This window comes from Triticum urartu, chromosome 5A (assembly GCF_056163025.1).
Source record: "Triticum urartu cultivar PI428250 chromosome 5A, HENAU_Tu73, whole genome shotgun sequence".
NCBI lineage: Eukaryota > Viridiplantae > Streptophyta > Magnoliopsida > Poales > Poaceae > Triticum > Triticum urartu.
Window position 1 is genome coordinate 497,721,101 of NC_141877.1, and position 20,789 is coordinate 497,741,889.

Below are 20,789 nucleotides of genomic sequence, written 5' to 3' on the forward strand. Positions count from 1 at the left end.
CTTAGCACCCGATCGTTTAGTATGTTGCTATTGCTTTCTTCATGACTTATACATGTTCCTATGACTATGAGATTATGCAACTCCTGTTTACCGGAGGAACACTTTGTGTGCTACCAAACGTCACAACGTAAATGGGTGATTATAAAGGTGCTCTACATGTGTCTCCAAAGGTACATGTTGGGTTGGCGTATTTCGAGATTAGGATTTGTCACTCCGATTGTCGGAGAGGTATCTCTGGGCCCTCTCGGTAATACACATCACATAAGCCTTGCAAGCATTGCAACTAATGAGTTAGTTGTGAGATGATGTATTACGGAACGAGTAAAGAGACTTGCCGGTAACGAAATTGAACTAGGTATGGGATACCGACGATCGAATCTCGGGCAAGTAACGTACCGATGACAAAGGGAACAATGTATGTTGTTATGCGGTCTGACCGATAAAAGATCTTCGTAGAATATGTAGGAGCCAATATGAGCATCCAGGTTCCGCTATTGGTTATTGACCGGAGACGTGTCTCGGTCATGTCTACATTGTTCTCGAACCCGTAGGGTCCGCACGCTTAAGGTTTCGATGACAGTTATATTATGAGTTTTGATGTACCGAAGTTAGTTCGGAGTCCCGGATGTGATCACGGACATAACGAGGAGTCTCAAAATGGTCGAGACATAAAGATTGATATATTGGACGGCTATATTCGGACACCGGAAGTGTTCCGGGGAAGTTTCGGATAAAACTGGAACACTGGGGGGTTACGGGAACCCCCCGGGGGGTTAATGGGCCTCATGGGCCTAAAGTGGAGAAGAGGAGGGGCTGCCAGGGCAGGCCGCGCGCCCCCTCTCCCCCTAGTCCGAATTGGACAAGGAGGGAGGGGCGATGCCCCCCTTTTTCTTCTCTCCTTCCCCCTCTCCTACTTGGACAAGAAAAGGGAGGGGAGTCCTACTCCCGGTAGGAGTAGGACTCCTCCTGCGCGCCTCCTACTAGGGCCGGCCGCACCCCCCCCCCCTTGGATCCTTTCTATACGGAGGCAAGGTACACCCCTAGACACACAAGTTGATCCACGTGATCATATTCTTAGCCGTGTGCGGTGCCCCCTTCCACTATAGTCCTCGATAATATTGTAGCGGGGCTTAGGCGAAGCCCTGTGACAGTAGTACATCAAGATCGTCACCACGCCGTCGTGCTGACGGAACTCTTTCCCGACACTTTGCTGGATCGGAGTCCGGGGATCGTCATCGAGCTGAACGTGTGCTAGAACTCGGAGGTGCCGTAGTTTCGGTGCTTGATCGGTCGGGCCGTGAAGACGTACGACTACATCAACCAAGTTAACGCTTCCGTTATCGGTCTACAAGGGTATGTAGATCACACTCTCCCCTCTCGTTGCTATGCATCACCATGATCTTACGTGTGCGTAGGAAAATTTTGAAATTACTACGAAACCCAACAAAACATTGTGTCCCTCGTCTCCTATTACCATCCACCTAGACGCACAGTTCGGGACGCCCTACCCGAGATCCGCCGGTTTTGACACCGACACCGATCCTGGTGAGGTTCGTGGCCGTACTCGGTCTCGCACTGAGGGGTTTGCCCTCATTTGGTGACACCTGGGGGTTTAACCCATCTCCAATACGCGAACGACACCATTATGATGGTGGAGGGATCTGATGAGGATATTTAGAACCACAAATTCCTCATCCTCTGCTTCCAGGAAATGTCGGGCCTTAAAATAAACTTTGCCAAGAGCGAGGTAATGGTCATGGGATATTCCCAAAGGGAGGCCCAGCGGATTGCCAATCGTCTGAACTGCCGCTTGGATTCCTTCCCGATGACCTATCTTGGCATGCCCCTTAGTGATTCACGACTCCTGGAAAAGGATTTCCGTCCAGCAGTCGCCAAGCTCCAACCTAGAATGGAACCTTGGCAAGGAGGTGGCTTTCTAAAGCCGCTCGAGTGATTCTAATGAACTCCTTCCTTATTAGCCTACTGATGTATATAATGGGATTCTATAGCCTACATGAATCCCTTCATCAGGAAGTTACCAAACTACTCTCCCGCTTCTTTTGGGCGGGAGAGAACAATAAGCAGAAGTACCACATGGTCAAATGGTCTGAGATCTGCAAACCTAAGGACCAGGGAGGCTTGGGGGTCATCTCCTCCAAGCGTATGAACATTGCCCTCCTGTCCAAATGGCTTTGGCGGATCCAGACTGAGGAGGGCGGCCTGTGGCTTCAGATTATTCGTGGGAAGTACCTTCGCGGGCAGCCATTAGCGTTTGCCTCTAGGTATGGAGGCTCCCAATTCTGGCAATCGGTGATGTCTTTGTTGCCGGTTCTGCGCATTGGGGCCTCCATCCAGATAGGCTCTGGGACCGCCACCCTTTTTGGCTGGATAGATGGGCGGGACCCCGCCCCTTTGCAGAGCGTTTTTACGCTCTATTCTCTATTTGTGTTTGCCCATAGATCTCTGTGGCCGCGGCACTAGAGAACCTAGGCGCGATTGTCTTCCGTCGCACCTTTGGGGTGATCGAACTTTTGCAATAGGATGAATTACTTGAATGCATTGCCCTTCATCCTCCTTCTCTGGAACCGGATTCGCTTTCCTGGCACCTCGAGCCAAGCGGTAGATTTTTGACTAGATCCCTGTACCAGGTGATTGTGCCTACTCCTGGTCCAGTGGAGGTCACGGTGCTCTGGGAGATCAAACTCCCCCTAAAGATCCGTATATTTTTATGGCAATGGATTAGAGGACGCCTCCCCTCGGGCACTGAGGTCCGTAAGCGTAATGGACCTGGAGATGGTCTATGTCCCATTTCTCTGGTTCCGGAAGATTGCAACCACATCTTCTTCCGGTGCCCGGCGGCGCAGTTCTTATGGAGCTGATTTCGGGAGGTAGTTGGGGGCACATGGTGCCATGACAACCTCCCGGATTTATTCGGGGAGGTCCTCCGGCTCCCCTGGACTAGGCGCGCCCCTATTTGGGTCGCGCTAGGTACCCTTGCCTGGTCCCTTTGGTGTACCCGCAATAAATTAGTCGTCGAACGAATGATTCCGTCCCGTGTGACTGATGTGATCTACAAAATGTGTGGCTTCTTGCAGATCTGGAGACCGCTTAGTAAGCGGAGCGATCGAGGCGTCACCGACAACATCATGGCGGGTCTTCGTGCCTCGGCTGCGTCTTTTGCTCCTCCCCCGCCGCCTCCCTTGCCCCCTCCTGAGCTAGATTAGCGTCTCCTAGGAGCTTTTTTTGGGGCTTGTCTTCCTGTGCACCCAGCATGATTCTATGACTTATTGTACTTGTAACTTTGTGTTGGATGTTTGGTGGTATCAGGGTGGACACGGTCCGGGCCGGTCCGGTCCCGGTCCGAGCCGTCGTTTGGACCGGCCGCCGGCGGTCCGGGCCGGACCGGACCGAGCAACATGACGGTCCTGGGACCGGACCGGCGGCGACGAAGCCCGGGCCAGACCGAATGGACCGAAAGGACCGAATGGGCAGGGTTGATGTGTGCGGGTGCAGCGGCGAGTTAAGCGATGCGCGCGAGGGCAGCAGCGAGTTGGGCGATGTGTGCGAGTGATGTGACGAACTGGACGACGTGCGCGAGTGAAACTGACGAACTGAATTTTCTGAAACTGACGAAACTGAATTTTCTGAAAGTTTGACACCACGTTTTAACTGACAGTCTTCGCGCTCGTCCAGAAGAAGTGCATAAACGCCTCGAACAACAGCTGCGGCTTCACCTTCAGAGTGTTCGGGATCGTCCCCTAGTACTTCCTCGTGGCGCCGGCGAGGTGCAGAGCATTCGGATCGTGTCACAGTTCTTCAGAGCTTGTGCCCGGTGTGCATGTTTACTGCTTAGTTTTCCTTTAGTGCAGAAATCACTCGCCATGCAACGTGTGCATGTCCACCTCTTCGATTAGTTTGAGGTTAGTTAGATCTGGCCGTTGTTGGAGATCGTGGCATGGCACAATTTGAGCTCATGCAGCGGCAATATAGCTGCGTACGGGTGGACGTTGGATGGCACGGCCGCAATACTCGTTCCTGGCTATTCTTTCGTTCCATTCTGTGAAAAACGTCTTGACCCGCAGCTCGTGTCATGGCACGATTTCAGCTCTTGCAGCCGCAATACCCGCAGGAATTGGTGCCACGGTTGCGGTCGATGCCATGTTCGAGAACTCCAGATCGGCGGCAGTGCACGCACAACAGCGATGGCGTTCGGCGGCAAGAGGATACGGCGCACGGGGAGGAGAGGAAGGAAGGAGAGGGGAAGCTCCGAGACATCGTGGTTCACCCGGAGGTTGCCGGTGGCCGCGACGATGAAGAATGGCGGCGACGGTGACTGCATTTTCTCGGTCCGACCGAGCGGCTCGGTGAAAGACCGGACCGGACCGACATTTTTTTGGGCTGAATATTGCAGCCCGGACCGTCCAGCTTTCCCACCGGTCCTGGCCCGTCCGGTCCGGTCCTGAACGGATCACGAGCGGGCCTAAAAGCCCGCTCGTTCCGTCCAGCCCTATTTGGTGGTATGCTTTATAATATAAAGCGGGGGAAACCCAAATAGAGATACGGGCCCATCTATAAACTGCTTCCATAGGCGGCAACTCTGAAACCCATATGGATTCGAACTCGTAGAGTTTTACGTTTTTATACTCGTGAGGAGTGTTGCGATCAATGAAGCTTATCAATTTAACTTGTCGTGGTGCGAGCAGATGAGTCGACAAGGGGTTAATCTACAACGAGTCAAGACCGGAGAAGCACAGAAGATAAAGTGTCAAGATTAGAGAGAGAATGTTAGTAGTAATCTTGTCTGGTTGATTAATTAGTTAGGTGCAAGTTTGCTGGCTGCCATGTAGACGCATAGTAGTAGTGCTGCTTGGCTTGCATGTCACGGCTGCGTGGATCTTGTATCAGCTAGTAGAGTCCGGCTGGGATTAGTACATGAGTCAGGTTGTGGTAGTTTAAGTAGGTTTAGGCTAGAGTCCTAGTGGGTTTGCTTAGACGTGTCAAAGTCTGTATAGGTTTAGGATTGATGGTCTGAGTCGGTTGTCTATCCTGGTCTGGCGTCCGGGTTGTTGTATATATATACAATAACCTAGGACGTGCAATGTAATATCGACAGAAAACAAGAAAAGAAATAAAGAGGTAGAAAGGCACGACACGTGCCTTTGGCTATCAAAGTTTCTTGTGCGCGCCTCTGTCGTGATTTCATGTGATCGATCCTGTGGGCGAAATTCCAACAGGGAGTATAATATAAGTCAAGATCACCCGACGCACTTCTTCGATCACACATCGCCAACCGATCGAGCGCCACGAGCTCAGGGAGAGTCTCGCCTGATCGAGATGGAAGCGCCCCTGTCCGTATACGATGATCAACCAGTTCAACTCCGCCAAGAACGCCGGCGTCCCCGCTTAGCACGTGGCGAGGACCGCCTCGGCGCACTCTCCGACGATGTGCTCCTTCTCGTGCTCCATCGCCTTGACACCAGATCCGTGCTCGTCACCTCTGCGCTTTCCAGGCGCTGGGCGTGCCTCCCGCAGGAGCTCCCTAGGCTCGAGTTCAAGGTCCGCAACATCCTCCCGCAGCGCTACAATCAGTACCTCCGCCATCGTACTGACGCCGCGAACAGATCCGAGAAACCCTGTTCCGTGAAGAAGCTCAAGAAGCTCGATCTCGTCCTCAGCCGGTACGAGCGCCGTGGTATGCGCTCGCTGGCCGATTCCCTCGACGGCTTCCTGCATGCGGACGAAGCTAATCCACGCCAGGGCGTGCACAGCGTCAAACTGGAGAACTTCCCCACCCATAATTCCGGTAACTTGAACCGACTCGTTGCCACGGCCATCGGCGGCTGGGGAGTAGAAGACCTTGAGGTCGTCGTCCTCAACCTAGACGCACGTCACAGCGCGGACTACACTGGTAGAAAAAGGGCCTATAGTCCCGGTTCGTAAGGGCCTTTAGTCCCGGTTTCGGAACCGGGACTAAAGTGTCGGTACTAATACCTCCCCCCTTTAGTCCCGGTTCAATCCAGAACCGGGACTAAAGGCCCTCCACGTGGGTATTGCGCAGAGCCCAGTCAGGAGACCCTTTGGTCCCGGTTGGTGGCACCAACCGGGACCAATAGGCATTCACGCGTCAGCACTTCTGTGGCTGGGGTTTTTGTTTTTTTTTTGAAAGGGGGTGTGGGTTGGGGGTTTTGCGGGGTTAATTTAGGTGTTTCATATATTGTGTTAGCTAGTTATAATTAATAGAGAGAAGTGTTCTCTCTTATGTCCGTGCTTGGTCGACGCTATGTACTATACATACGTATATAGAGAGGACTAGACACGCTAGCTAGCTAGTAAGCAAACAAAGGAAACAGAAGATCGTCATGAACATATATGCATATATACAGAGAGAAGTGATATCGACCACCTCTCCTTCTCCGAGAGATTGGTCGAACAACAAGTTCTCGTATATCTATCTGACACTACCGGCTACATATATACAATAATTATCTCTTACAAATGTAATCATACGGACTCAGGGTCCACATAGAATTCTCCGTCTTCAGGGATCACGTGGTCAAGAAAGAATGTCGCCAATTCCTCTTGAATTGCTCGCATGCGAGCTGGTGCTAGGAGTTCATCCCGCTTCCGAAACATCTAATTTGAAGAAGGGGGTCAATACATATATATATATATATATATATATATATATATATATATATGAATGAAACTCAACACAAATGATGGTAATAAAATAAAATTGTGAATGTTGTTATTTACGTACTTCATATTGTTCGTTAGAGTACCCGCCCCGCTCACAGGTAGTGTGGCGGATGGACTCGCAGATGTAGTATCCACAGAAATCATTCCCTTGTTCCTGCCACAACCACTTTACAAGAAATAGAGGTCAATCAAACTGATAAGCAAGAATGCTAAATGGTATTGATGAAACTAGCGCTTGAATCACTAAGAGATGCGTGGAACATGCTACTATAGTACTTACTTTCGGGTGTCTAAATTGCAGCTCCTTCGGCAGTCCCGGAACTGTTTTGGTGAATTTTCTCCAAAAGAAAACAATTACATGATATCAGGAAATGAACAAAGTTGCTGATATGGTGGATAATGATCGATTTAACTTACTTCTTGAGGATTTCAGTCATGTCCGCATACTCCTTGGGATCTTTTCGTTTAGAGTCCAAGACGGTTACTACTCCCTGCTCAAGCTTAATCTCTAGGAGAATATAGTGGTAACTGCACACACATGCATAACTCATCAATTACATTACTATAACCTTGACTAATATATAAGGGAAACCGAATACGCACAAGACAGTAACACTCACCTGAAGTTGTAAGGAAAGAGTATTATATCTTTGTTTTGATTTATTACGAACGATCGTAGCAAGCTGGCCTCGGTAGCTGCGGCATGAAGTTTAACCTGAGTTGCATCTATGAGATATGTGTTAATGAACCCAATATCACCGACTTGTCTTTTCTTCAATTCGACGATCTTCAATCTGCATAATATAGTGAGGATGATTATAAATACATGCAATGAAAGAGCTAAGCTATATAGAGAAACTTAATGACAGAAGTAGTACTACTTACAGACAGTACCAAGCGACCGTTGTTTTATCGAGGGCCAATTGATTGAAGAACTGATAGAACTCCTGAAATGGAACAGGCAACAGATCAATTCCAACGAGGTCATGCTCCGGTTTAACTCTCGCATACAAAGTACTCCTCCCCCCAGAGTCTCTGCAGATTTTCAAGTACCAATCATGCAATCTTCGCATCATCGTTGATAGAGATCTTTCATCTTTGACGAGAGGCTTCCCGTACTCGTATCTTTGTATCTGCACGTCCATGGGTTCATAATGTACTTCGTCGGGCAGGTAATCTGCAAGATTGCTATAACCGGGCACCATCCTCGGATCATTATCGACGTTGTGGCTAGGCACCTTGTGCGGGGGGCACGATTGCTTCGCTTGTTCGCCGAGCTGGGCAATTTGTTTCCCAGCTCGTCGTTCTTTCAGCCTTTGATCACTGACAGTACTTCCCGACCGCTCCGCTTCGGCAAATTCTTTTCCAATAATGCGGTCATAGTTTCCTTTCGGCGGATCAGACTTCGGTGGTTTTGTCAGGGCAGCCAGAGTGCGCTTCACTTTCACCCGATCTACCTTCTCCTCCGGAGGTGGATGTTTCTTTGCTTTCACCCCTTCAAAGAATTTCTTCACTTCTTCTCGCGCGATCTCGGCGTTCTCCTCCTGGGTCCTCTCGTATGGTAACTTCTCTGGAGTCTTCAGAGAAGGACCAAATCTGTATGTCCTCCCGCCTCTGGTTGTACTGCTAGACGCCGACCGAGCAGATGTAGCGGTTGTCTTCTTTACTTGCTTAAGCGGCGGAGGAGAAGGACTACGACGCGCCGGAGCAGCTGGAGCGGCGGCAGGTCTCTTCCGCCCTTGCTGACGAGGCGGAGAAGGAGGAGGCTGGCTGCTCGGGCGCGTCGGCGCAGGCGGAGAAGGAGGCGGAGTGCCGCCACGCTCCGGAGAAGGAGCCGGCCGAGGGCCCTGATCGTCACTCGCCGGAGGAGGAGGAGGCGGTGGAGGCGGAGTGCCCTGACTCGCCGGAGGAGGAGGAGGAGGCGGAGGCGTCCAGTTCGGAAGGTTGATGAGCTCCTTCCGCCATAGGCATGGAGTCTTCAAAGCAGACCCCAGCCGAGTCTCCCCTTCACCGGTAGGGTGGTCAAGCTGGAGGTCCTCAAATCCCTCCGTTATCTCATCCACCATCACCCTAGCATATCCTTCTGGAATCGGCCGGCAGTGAAAAGTTGCGCCGGGTTCAGTAGGATAAACAGAGCCAACAGCCGCCTTGACCTTCAAATTCATCCATTGCGTCATAAGGTGGCAATTTTGAGACTCCGTGATAGCATCCACGGGATAGCTGGCAGGAGCCGTCAAGGCATGCTCTGGCTGAAGCAGCTCGGTGGAAGCCACGCTGCTTCTGCGCTGAGATGGCGGGGTAGCTTCGGGGGAGGCTTCGGCAGTACGTTTGCTGCGATTTGCTTCTCGTTCCTCTATCGCGTCCACCCTTGCTTGCAGCGCCTGCATTTGGGTCTGCTGCACTTTTTTCCTCCTCTCATGGGATTTGTAACCGCCTGCGTCCGGAAACCCAACCTTCCACGGAACGGAGCCTGGCGTGCCTCGTGTCCGTCCAGGGTGCTCAGGATTCCCGAGGGCCATTATGAGCTCGTCGTTCTCTCTGTCTGGAAAGAACGTCCCTTCCTGTGCTGCTTCGATATACTGCTTAAGCTTACTGACTGGTATGTCCATTTGATCGTTCGTCCAAATGCACTTCCCTGTTTCAGGGTCCAGGGTTCCACCAGCCCCGAAGAACCAAGTCCGGCAACGGTCTGGCCAGTTATTTGTCTCTGGTTCGATCCCTTTATGAACCAGATCATTCTCACTCTTGGACCACTTAGGCCGGGCTACGAGATAGCCACTTGACCCCGTGCGATGGTGAAGCTTCTTCTTCGCAGCATTTTGCTTGTTTGTTGCCGACATCTTCTTACTCTTTTCTGATGTCTTGTGGGCCACAAATGCGGGCCAGTGATCTCTGATCTTCTCATATCTGCCCTTGAATTCTGGTGTCTCATTATTTTCGACAAACTTATTCAGCTCTTTCTTCCACCTCCTGAATAGTTCTGCCATCCTCTTTAGAGCAAAAGACTTGATTAATTTCTCTTTAACTGGGTTCTCTGGATTATCCTCAGGCGGTAGGGTGAAATTTGACTTCAGCTCAGTCCAAAGATCATTTTTCTGCATATCATTGACATAAGACACCTCAGGGTCTTCTGTAGCTGGCTTAAACCATTGCTGGATGCTTATCGGGATCTTGTCCCTAACCAGAACCCCGCACCGAGCAACAAATGCGCTCTTTGTCCGGAGGGGTTCAATAGGTTGGCCGTCGGGCGCGATTGCTATGATCTCAAACTTTTCATCCGAGCTCAACTTTTTCTTCGGGCCTCGTCTCTTTACCGAAGTTGTGCTCGATTCGGAGGGCTAGAAAAAAGAACAAAGACTTAATTAATATGTGTACATACCAAAACAATGAATGCATCAATCAGCTAGTCAGCATAGGCTTAACTAATATATATACCTGGCCGGACTCGGTTCGGTCACTGGAGCCATCATCACGGTCTCCTTCTTGCACCGGCATTGGGTCACCGGAGCCGTCCTCATGTTCTTCTTCTTGCACCGGCATTAGGTCACCGTAGCCAGCTTGTTCACCCTCTCCTTCCAGACCATCGGTTTCGTTGAGAAACAACGAGATGGCATCACTTCCTTCTGCGATTATGTCCCTCAACAACGCTTCTTTTGTTGCTTCGTCTAGGGCGGTGTCCATAGTTTCTACAAATATTTACAACATGGCAATTATTATTCAAACATGACAGATGGATATATTAGTGCCAAACGTAGAACTAGCTACCTAATCATAGTAAGCTATCGGGAGGGGGTATATATCGACAACGACGACACTACATCATGTTCGAGAGGATCGCCGAGGAGTCAGGAGGTTGCCTAGTGTCAAAGGATTCAACAAAACCATGTCTTCATCATTAGGCGAAAGTAACATGTGCATGATGGTACGAAGCTCTTCAAAGTTGTTCTGGAACGGAGTACCAAATAGGATAATTCGCTTTTTGGTACAAAGTTCAGCAAGAGCCTTCCGAATATCGCTATTTGGAAGGCCTTTGCTGAATTCGTACCAAAAAGCGGATTATTCTATCCGGGACTCCATTCCAGAATAACTTTGCAGAACTTCGTACCAACATGCCCTGGTTACTTCCTGCTAATGATGAAGGCATGGATTTCTTCAATACTTTGACACTAGTAAACCTCTCTCGACCCCTCGGCGATCCTCGATCCCTCGAACCCTCGACGACCCTGGAACCCTCGACCCCTAGACGACCCTCTTCTTCCTCTCATGTTCGAGAGGATCGCCGAGGGGTCGGGAGGTTGCCTAGTGTCAAAGGATTCAACAAAACCTTGTCTTCATCATTAGGCGAAAGTAACATGTGCATGATGGTACGAAGCTCTTCAAAGTTGTTCTGGAACGGAGTCCCAGATAGGATAATTCGCTTTTTGGTACAAAGTTCAGCAAGAGCCTTCCGAATATCGCTATTTGGAAGGCCTTTGCTGAATTCGTACCAAAAAGCGGATTATTCTATCCAGGACTCCATTCCAGAATAACTTTGCAGAACTTCGTACCAACATGCCCTGGTTACTTCCGGCTAATGATGAAGGCATGGATTTCTTCAATACTTTGACACTAGGAAACCTCTCTCTACTTCCGGCTAATAAGAAGAAGAAGAAGAAGAAGAAGAAGAAAAGAAGAAAAAAAAGAGGAGAAGAAGAAAGGAATAGTGGAGAAGAAGAGAAAATAGAATATATATTCTATTTTCTCTTCTTCTCCACTATTCCTTTCTTCTTCTCCTCTTCTTTTTATTCTTTTTTCTTCTTCTTATTTATTTCTCCTCTTCTTTTCGGTAGAGGAAACCCTAAATAGCTAGCAAGTATCGTGGGTGTGAGATACATGTGGCCTTCGGTGTCGGACACTACATCCACGTCCCACAAGTGACGTGGGCGTCGAAGCCCGCGCCACTTGTGGGATGTGGGTGTAGTGTCCGACACCGACGGTACATGTATCTCACACCGACGATACTTTCTATTTAGGGTTTCTCCTCTACCGCTCCTCGACCTCTCGACGACCCTCGTTCCCGATAAAATAAAGAGGAAGAAGAAGAAGAAAAAAGAAGAAAAGAAAGAATAGAGGAGAAGACTTCCTCTTCTTCCTCTCCTCTTCTTCTCCCTCTTCTTCCCCTTCTTTTTTCTTCTTCTTATTTATTTCTCCTCTTCTTCCTCTACTCTTCTTCTTCTTATTTAGTTCTCTCGACCCCTCATCCCTCTCTCGACCCCTCGATGACCCTCGTCCCTGATAACATATTTTTTTCTCCCCTCGACACCTCTCGACCTCTCGTCCCACTCTCGACCCCTCATCATCATCTATCACCCCCTCGTTTTCTTTAGCATATATCCATGAACAAAATAGAGGAGAAGATCGAAGAAAAAAAAAGAAGCCTTCCTCTTCTTATTTTCCTTTCCAAACTCCTTCCTTTTCTTCTTCTTCTTCTTCCTTCTTCCTCTTTTCTTCCTTTTCCTTATTTTACTTTTTCCTCTACACTAACCTAAAATCGATATCTACTAATTAACAACCTAAATAAAAAAATGAATATATATATGAAAAAAAACATCATATAAAAAAACATTTTTGACATATTTAGCATATTCTGATCCATAGTTCAAAATTTTCAAATTTCATTAATCGGATTCAAATAACTTGTTGAAAACCTATTCTAAACCTCTCCAAAAATTCTGAAATTTTGCCATCGCCTTTGTCTTGCATCAGTACCTCACCACAATTTTTTTTTAAAAATTCCAAAAATGCCCAAAGCCATCTAGTATTTCATCAAACACCTTCTATATGGACAAAAAAATTCCTCCTGTTCCAAAAAATTCAGAAAAGTGGACAGCGCGTTGCTGCTGCTCCACTTCTCCTCTCCTCTACTTCTCCTCGGGCGCTCGGGGCCGGCGGAGCAGGGGCGGAGCAAGGGCGCAGGGGCGGAGCCGGGGCGCTCGGGCGGCGGCGACCATGGAGCAGGGGCGGAGCAAGGGCGCTCGGGCGGCGCAAGAGTGGCACTCGAGAGGGGGGCGGCAACGGCTGGAGTCCGGCGACGAGGACGGCGGGCTCGGGGCGGCACGCGGTGACGGGGACGGTAGCCGGGGCGGCGGGCGTCGGGCAAGGGGTCGGCGCGGGCGACGGCGAGGGCGGGACGGGGCGGTGCACGTGGGGGCAGGGACGAGGGCGACGGCGACGGGGGCGGGCCGGGGCGGCGCGCGTCGCGGGCGACGGCGACGATGGGCACGGGCGACGGCGACGATGGGGACGGGCGGCGTCGGGGCAGCCTGGCGGCGTCAGGGGCGGCAACTGCAAGATGAGAATGAAAAATTCCAAAGTGTGGCCTTATATAGAAGAGGCTTTAGTCTCGGTTCGTGGCAGCAACCGGGACTAAAGGTGGGCATTAGTCCCGGTTGGTGCCACGAACCGAGACCAATGGCCTCTTTTCGGCAGCCCAAAGGGCGGGAAGCGAAGCCCATTGGTCCCGGTTGGTGGCACCAACCGGGACTAAAGGGGGGCAATGGTCACGGCTGGTGCCACCAACCGGGACCAATGCCACCTTTAGTCCCGGTTGGTGCCACCAACCGGGACCAATACCCTTGTGCTGCCCCGCACCCATAAGTTTAGTCCCACATCGCTAGTTGACAGTGCCCAACACCAGTTTATAAGCTCTGCTGCCTCCTCCCTCTCGAACTCCTCTGAACAGCAGGCCTATGGGCCTAATTTGACACTGCTTTGCCTGTGGGCTTACTGGGCCTTCTGCGGGCCTGAATCCTGGCCCATGTAGGGTTTCTAGTCGTATTCAGGCCGTGGAGGCCCAGTAGGTGGCATTTTTTTGTTTTTTCTTTTTTATTTCTATATTTTTTTGGTTTTTTATTTTTTTTATTTCTACTTAAAACTAAATACTTACAGTTTTTTAGTGATTTCTTTTTGCTTTTAGGTCACAAAAATTATAAACTTTCTGTTAGTGCCATTAGTTTTAAATTTTAAATAGTTTAAATTTGAATTTTTAAAAATTTGTGTGAATCACTAGTTTATGAATAACTTTACTATAAAATTAGAATTTTTTTTCTATTTATTTTTTATTTCTACTTAAAACTAAATACTTACAGTTTTTTAGTGATTTCTTTTTGCTTTTAGGTCACAAAAATTATAAACTTTCTGTTAGTGCCATTAGTTTTAAATATTAAATAGTTTAAATTTGAATTTTTAAAAATTTGTGTGAATCACTAGTTTATGAATAACTTTACTATAAAAATAGAATTTTTTTCTTCTTTGCTATTTATTTTTTATTTATACTTACAATTAAATACTTATAGTTTGATTTTAGGTCACACAAATTATATTCTTTTTGCTATTGAAGAATATTATAGTTTTATTTTAGTTGATCATAACATAATATTTTAATTGATTGTTTTTATTTTCATAAAAGTTTTGTAGTTCATTCTGTTTGCTATTAATTCATTCTTTGAGCTAAATGACTCTGAAATTGGAAAGCATTTCAAAATGAACTCTGAAAAGGTTGAAAGTTGGCATGGTCTCATCATTTCACCCACATAGCATGTTCCAAAAAGTAGAGAGGGTTACGACAAAAACTTGATGCACTTCATGTACAAAATGGACAATCACTTTCGAAGTATCAAAGTTTCGAACCATAAGACATGAAAGCATTTCAAATGAACTCTAAAAAAGTTGAAAGTTGGGATGGTATCATAATTTCACCCACATAGCATTTGCTTATTGCGGGAGAAAGTCTTCACTTTTTCTTCGCTTGTGTCATTTGCTTATTGCGCCGTAACCATGGATAATCTTCATTGTTTATCAGGATGCTTGGGTCAGCCTTGACATTGAAGGGAGGAATTTCATGAAACTTTTCATAATTTTCAGACATGTCTGTCTTGCCGTCCACTCCCAGGATGTCCCTTTTTCCTGAAAGAACTATGTGGCGCTTTGGCTCATCGTATGATGTATTCGCTTCCTTATCTTTTCTTTTTCTCGGTTTGGTAGACATGTCCTTCACATAGATAACCTGTGCCGCATCATTGGCTAGGACGAACGGTTCGTCAGTGTACCCAAGATTTTTCAGATCCACTGTTGTCATTCCGTACTGTGGGTCTACCTGTACCCCGCCGCCTAACAGATTGACCCATTTGCACTTAAACAAAGGGACCTTAAAATCAGGTCCGTAGTCAAGTTCCCATATGTCCACTATGTAACCATAATATGTGTCCTTTCCGCTCTCGGTTGCTGCATCAAAGCGAACACCGCTGTTTTGGTTGGTGCTCTTTTGATCTTGGGCGATCGTGTAAAATGTATTCCCATTTATCTCGTATCCTTTGTAAGTCAATACAGTCAAAGATGGTCCCCTGGACAACAAGTACAACTCATCACAAACAGTGTTGTCACCTCTGAGACGTGTTTCCAACCAACTACTGAAAGTCCTGATGTGTTCACATGTAATCCAGTCGTCGCACTGCTCCGGGTGTTTGGAGCGCAGACTGTTCTTGTGTTCATCGACATACGGGGTCACCAAGGTAGAGTTCTGTAGAACTGTGTAGTGTGCTTGAGACCAAGAATATCCGTCCCTGCATATTATTGAGTCTCTTCCCAGAGTGCCTTTTCCAGTCAGTCTCCCCTCATAGCGCGATTTAGGGAGACCTATCTTGTTAAGGCTAGGAATGAAGTCAACACAAAACCCGATAACATCCTCTGTTTGATGGCCCATGGAGATGCTTCCTTCTGGCCTAGCGCGGTTACGGACATATTTCTTTAGGACTCCCATGAACCTCTCAAAAGGGAACATATTGTGTAGAAATACGGGCCTCAGGATGACAATCTCGTCGACTAGATGAACTAGGACGTGCGTCATGATATTGAAGAAGGATGGTGGGAACACCAGCTCGAAACTGACAAGACATTGCGCCACATCACTCCTTAGCCTTGGTACGATTTCTGGATCGATCACCTTCTGAGGGATTCCATTGAGGAATGCACATAGCTTCACAATGGCTAATCGAACGTTTTCCGGTAGAAGCCCCCTCAATGCAACCGGAAGCAGTTGTCATAATCACGTGGCAGTCATGAGACTTTAGGTTCTGAAACTTTTTCTCTGGCATATTTATTATTCCCTTTATATTCGACGAGAAGCCAGTCGTGACCTTCATACTGAGCAGGCATTCAAAGAAGATTTCTTTCTCTTCTTTCGTAAGAGCGTAGCCGGCAGGACCTTTATACTGCTTCAGAGGCATGCCGTCTTTTTCGTGCAAACGTTGCAGGTCCTCTCGTGCCTCGGGTGTATCTTTTGTCTTCCCATACACGCCCAAGAAGCCTAGCAGGTTCACGCAAAGGTTCTTCGTCACGTGCATCACGTCGATTGAGGAGCGGACCTCTAGGTCTTTCCAGTAGGGTAGGTCCCAAAATATAGATTTCTTCTTCCACATGGGTGCGTGTCCCTCAGCGTCATTCGAAACAGCTAGTCCACCGGGACCCTTTCCAAAGATTACATAGTGTAAATCATTGACCATAGCAAGCACGTGAACACCGGTGCGCATGGCGGGCTTCTTCCGGTGATCTGCCTCGCCTTTGAAATGCTTGCCTTTCTTTCGACATTGATGGTTGGTCGGAAGAAATCGACGATGGCCCAGGTACACATTCTTCCTGCATTTGTCCAGGTATATACTTTCAGTGTCATCTAAACAGTGCGTGCATGCGTGGTATCCTTTGTTTGTCTGTCCTGAAAGGTTACTGAGAGCAGGCCAATCGTTGATGGTCACGAACAGCAACGCCTTAAGGTTAAATTCCTCCTGTCTATGCTCATCCCACGTACGTACACCGTTTCCATTCCACAGCTATAAAAGTTCTTCAACTAATGGCCTTAGGTACACATCAATTTTGTTGCCGGGTTGCTTAGGGCCTTGGATGAGAACTGGCATCATAATGAACTTCCGCTTCATGCACATCCAAGGAGGAAGGTTATACATACATAGAGTCACGGGCCAGGTGCTGTGATTGCTGCTCTGCTCCCTGAAAGGATTAATGCCATCCGCGCTTAAAGCAAACCATACATTCCTTGGGTCCTTTGTAAACTCATCCTAGTACTTTCTCTCGATTTTTCTCCACTGCGACCCGTCAGCGGGTGCTCTCAACTTCCCATCTTTCTTTCGGTTCTCAGTGTGCCATCGCATCAACTTGGCATGCTCTTCGTTTCTGAACAGACGTTTCAACCGTGGTATTATAGGAGCATACCACATCACCTTCGCAGGAACCCTCTTCCTGAGGGGCTCGCCGTCAACATCACCAGGGTCATCTCGTCTGATCTTATACCGCAATGCACCGCATACCGGGCATGCGTTCAGATCCTTGTATGCACCGCGGTAGAGGATGCAGTCATTAGGGCATGCATGTATCTTCTCCACCTCCAATCCTAGAGGGCATACGACCTTCTTTGCTGCGTATGTACTGTCGGGCAATTCGTTATCGTTTGGAAGCTTCTTCTTAAATATTTTCAGTAGCTTCTCAAATCCTTTGTCAGCCACAGCATTCTCTGCCTTCCACTGCAGCAATTCCAGTACGGTACCGAGCTTTGTGTTGCCATCTTCGCAATTGGGGTATAACCCTTTTTTGTGATCCTCTAACATGCGATCGAACTTCAGCTTCTCCTTTTGACTAATGCATTGCGTCCTTGCATCGACAATGACCCGGCGGAGATCATCATCATCGGGCACATCGTCTGGTTCCTCTTGATCTTCAGCAGCTTCACCCGTGGCAGCATCATTGGGCACATCGTCTGGTTCCTCTTGATCTTCACCAGCTCCCCCCGTTGCAGCATCACCGTATTCAGGGGGCACATAGTTGTCATCGTACTCTTCTTCTTCGCCGTCTTCCATCATAACCCCTATTTCTCCGTGCCTCGTCCAAACATTATAGTGTGGCATGAAACCCTTGTAAAGCAGGTGGGAGTGAAGGATTTTCCGGTTAGAGTAAGACCTCGTATTCCCACATTCAGTGCATGGACAACACATAAAACCATTCTGCTTGTTTGCCTCAGCCGCATCGAGAAACTCATGCACGCCCTTAATGTACTCGCGGGTGTGTCTGTCACCGTACATCCATTGCCGGTTCATCTGCGTGCATTATATATAATTAAGTGTCCAAATTAATAGAAGTTCATCATCACATTAAAACCAAAGTGCATACATAGTTCTCATCTAACAACATATAGCTCTCCAGAGCATCTAATTAATTAAACCATATATTGAAACTATGTAAAACATTTCAATGCGAAAACAAATGCGATCATCATCGCAACCAAGGTAACAATTGATCCAATGGCATAATGATACCAAGCCTCGGTATGAATGGCATATTTTCTAATCTTTCTAATCTTCAAGCGCATTGCATCCATCTTGATCTTGTGATCATCGACGACATCCGCAACATGCAACTCCAATATCATCTTCTCCTCCTCAATTTTTTTTATTTTTTCCTTCAACAAATTGTTTTCTTCTTCAACTAAATTTAACCTCTCGACAATAGGGTCGGTTGGCATTTCCGATTCACATACATCCTAGATAAATAAAATCTATGTCACGTTGGTCGGCATAATTTTCATAAACAATAAATGAACCAGTAGTTATGAAGATAATATACATACCAAATCCGAATCATAGACAGGACGAGGGCCGACGGGGGCGGATACCAAAACCATCGCACTATATAAGATGCAATAATAAATGTAAGAAAATGATACAAGTATCTATCTAAACAGACAAGTAAGAATATTTTTCCTTTCAGAAAGAAGATAAGAACAAGAGGCTCACCACGGTGGTGTCGGTGATGAGATCAGCGCGGGTGATCGACGGCGGTGAAGACGGGGACGGGGCGTGACGGACCGCTAAATCTAGACAAATCTCGAGGAAAATGGAGCTTGGAGGTCGAGCTTCGAGAGGAGAAAGTTTAAGTAGTGTGGCTCGGGCATTCCATCGAACACCTCATGTGCATAGGAGGTGAGCTAGAGCACCACAAACCCCTCCCCTCGCCGGCCAGAGAAAAACAGAGCACTGGAGTGCTCTGCTCGCGGGCGAGGGTATATATAGGCACCTCATTGGTCCCGGTTTGTGGCAAGAACCGGGACTAAAGGGGAGCCTTTGGTCCCGGTTCAGGCCACCAACCGGGACCAATGGTGGCGGGCCAGGAGCGAGGCCCATTGGTCCCGGTTCGTCCCACCAACCGGGACCAAAAGGTCCAGACGAACCAGGACCAATGGCCCATGTGGCCCGGCCGGCCCCCTGGGCTCACGAACCGGGACCAATGCCCACATTAGTCCCGGTTCTACACTGAACCGGGACTAATGGGCTGAGCCGGCCTGGACCATAGCCCTGTTTTCTACTAGTGCTACAGCTTCCCGCATCATTGTTTAGCCGATTCCAGTTTTCCCAATGGCGGCGTGAAGCTGAAAACGTTGACGCTGAGCAACTGTGCTCCTCTCGCAGCCAGACCGGACGCAAACACGGCCACAGCACGCGCATTCAGCGCGCTCACCGTCCTTGTCCTGCAAGACATGCCGAGGACGACGCACAGCCGCGTCTACGAGGCCATCATCCGGGCGTGCCCGGCGCTGGAGGTGCTGCACCTCAGGTCCTGTGGCTGCCGAAGGAGGTCCTTCTCGGTAGACGCGCCCGACTCGCGGATCACAGAGCTACTCATCGAGTTCACCGGCCGCGCGTACGGGAAGATCGAGCTGCGCGCCCTGCCGAAGCTCGAGAGGCTGGCGTGCATGGGCGCTCCACTCGATCTCAAGTTCGGCTGCGTGCCCCACCTGGTGGGCCTCAACCTCAGCTACGACGAAGACGCCAATTCCAAAACTCCAGAGTTCGTGTTGTTCGGCGTGCGAACTACGTGCCTTCTCAGCAGCTTCTTGACCAACCTCCCGGGCTTAGAGGACCTCGTCCTCCGGTTCACCGGTCCTGAGATGTGGATAGTACGGCCTCTCGATGACATGCCGCCGTTGGGCAAGCTGAAGAGACTACTCATGGCGGACATGCCGTCGTCGTGGGACATCACTTGGATCCGTTACGTCCTGGAGGCCGCGCCTTCCCTTGAGACTCTGCACATTCACGTCACGGACGACGATGATGCGGGTTCCGTGGGAACCGTGTCCAGTAAGCTGATCCATTGGCCGTCGTCGTCGTTGGACTTCAAGCACCAGCGTCTCCGCGAGGTGGTGGTGGGCGGCTTTGAAGATACGCGGAGGCAGGTGCACTTCGTGAGGTTCCTCAGGCGTGCGTGCACAGCGCTCCGAGACATCGTGCTGCTCAGGCATGGCCATGTGGTAGAGAAGGGGCTCTAGGATTGGGAGACTGTGACTCCGAAGCAGGAGTGGCAATGGATTGAGGAGGAGAGATGCGCAGTGATGAGTGAGATCGAGGATGGCACGGATGACGTTGCTTGCTGCGCATCTCGAATAGTTTTTGGGTGATTTACCCCCACTCATGGAGGAGAATCGTTTGCGAGGTTGTGGTTGTGTCAAAGGCGGTGTAAAAAACAATTGATTGTGAACTTGTACGTGCATTATGAACACAGCATAAATGATAGACAGTATAAGAACGAATCTCTAGCATGTCCGCTATATTTCTGGCCCGCAAAATCGTTTACTAAACCGATTTTGCGGGAAGTTATGCACCGCCCCAATAAACATAGGTCCCACTACAACAGAACACACCAGAGTTCATACATAAAACTAAAAACATAGATAAACATAGATCGGAGGTGGCGGCGGCGGCTCATGGCTTGACGTTGTGGTAGTACTCCTCCGCCGACCTCCGGAGAACGTTGGCGAACTCGTACTCTTCCTTCCACGCCTTGAGCTATTCTGCGGTGCCATCTTCAACAGCCGCCACCTCGTCCTTCGCAGCGGCGAGCTCAACCTCCGTCTTGTGGCACCGCTTGTTGGTTGGCCAAAGCGTTTTGCCGATCTTGAAGAATCGAGCCCACACGCCCCAGCTACCGCTGCGGAGAGCCCACCGCGTTCGCACGTCCGCTTCGAGCGCCACGGCTCGACGGCGGGCTGGCTGGAG

The 20,789-nt window shown here is 49.1% G+C and overlaps 1 protein-coding gene across 1 annotated transcript; it reads left to right on the forward strand.

Moving 5' to 3' along the window:
* Nucleotides 1-5,334: 5,334 nt before the first annotated feature.
* Nucleotides 5,335-20,062, forward strand: LOC147972251 (uncharacterized). Its single transcript, XM_087524270.1, has 2 exons — nt 5,335-5,908; nt 19,206-20,062. Exons 1-2 carry the CDS (start codon nt 5,335-5,337, stop codon nt 20,060-20,062), a joined length of 1,431 nt encoding a protein of 476 aa, XP_087380396.1.
* Nucleotides 20,063-20,789: the final 727 nt, after the last annotated feature.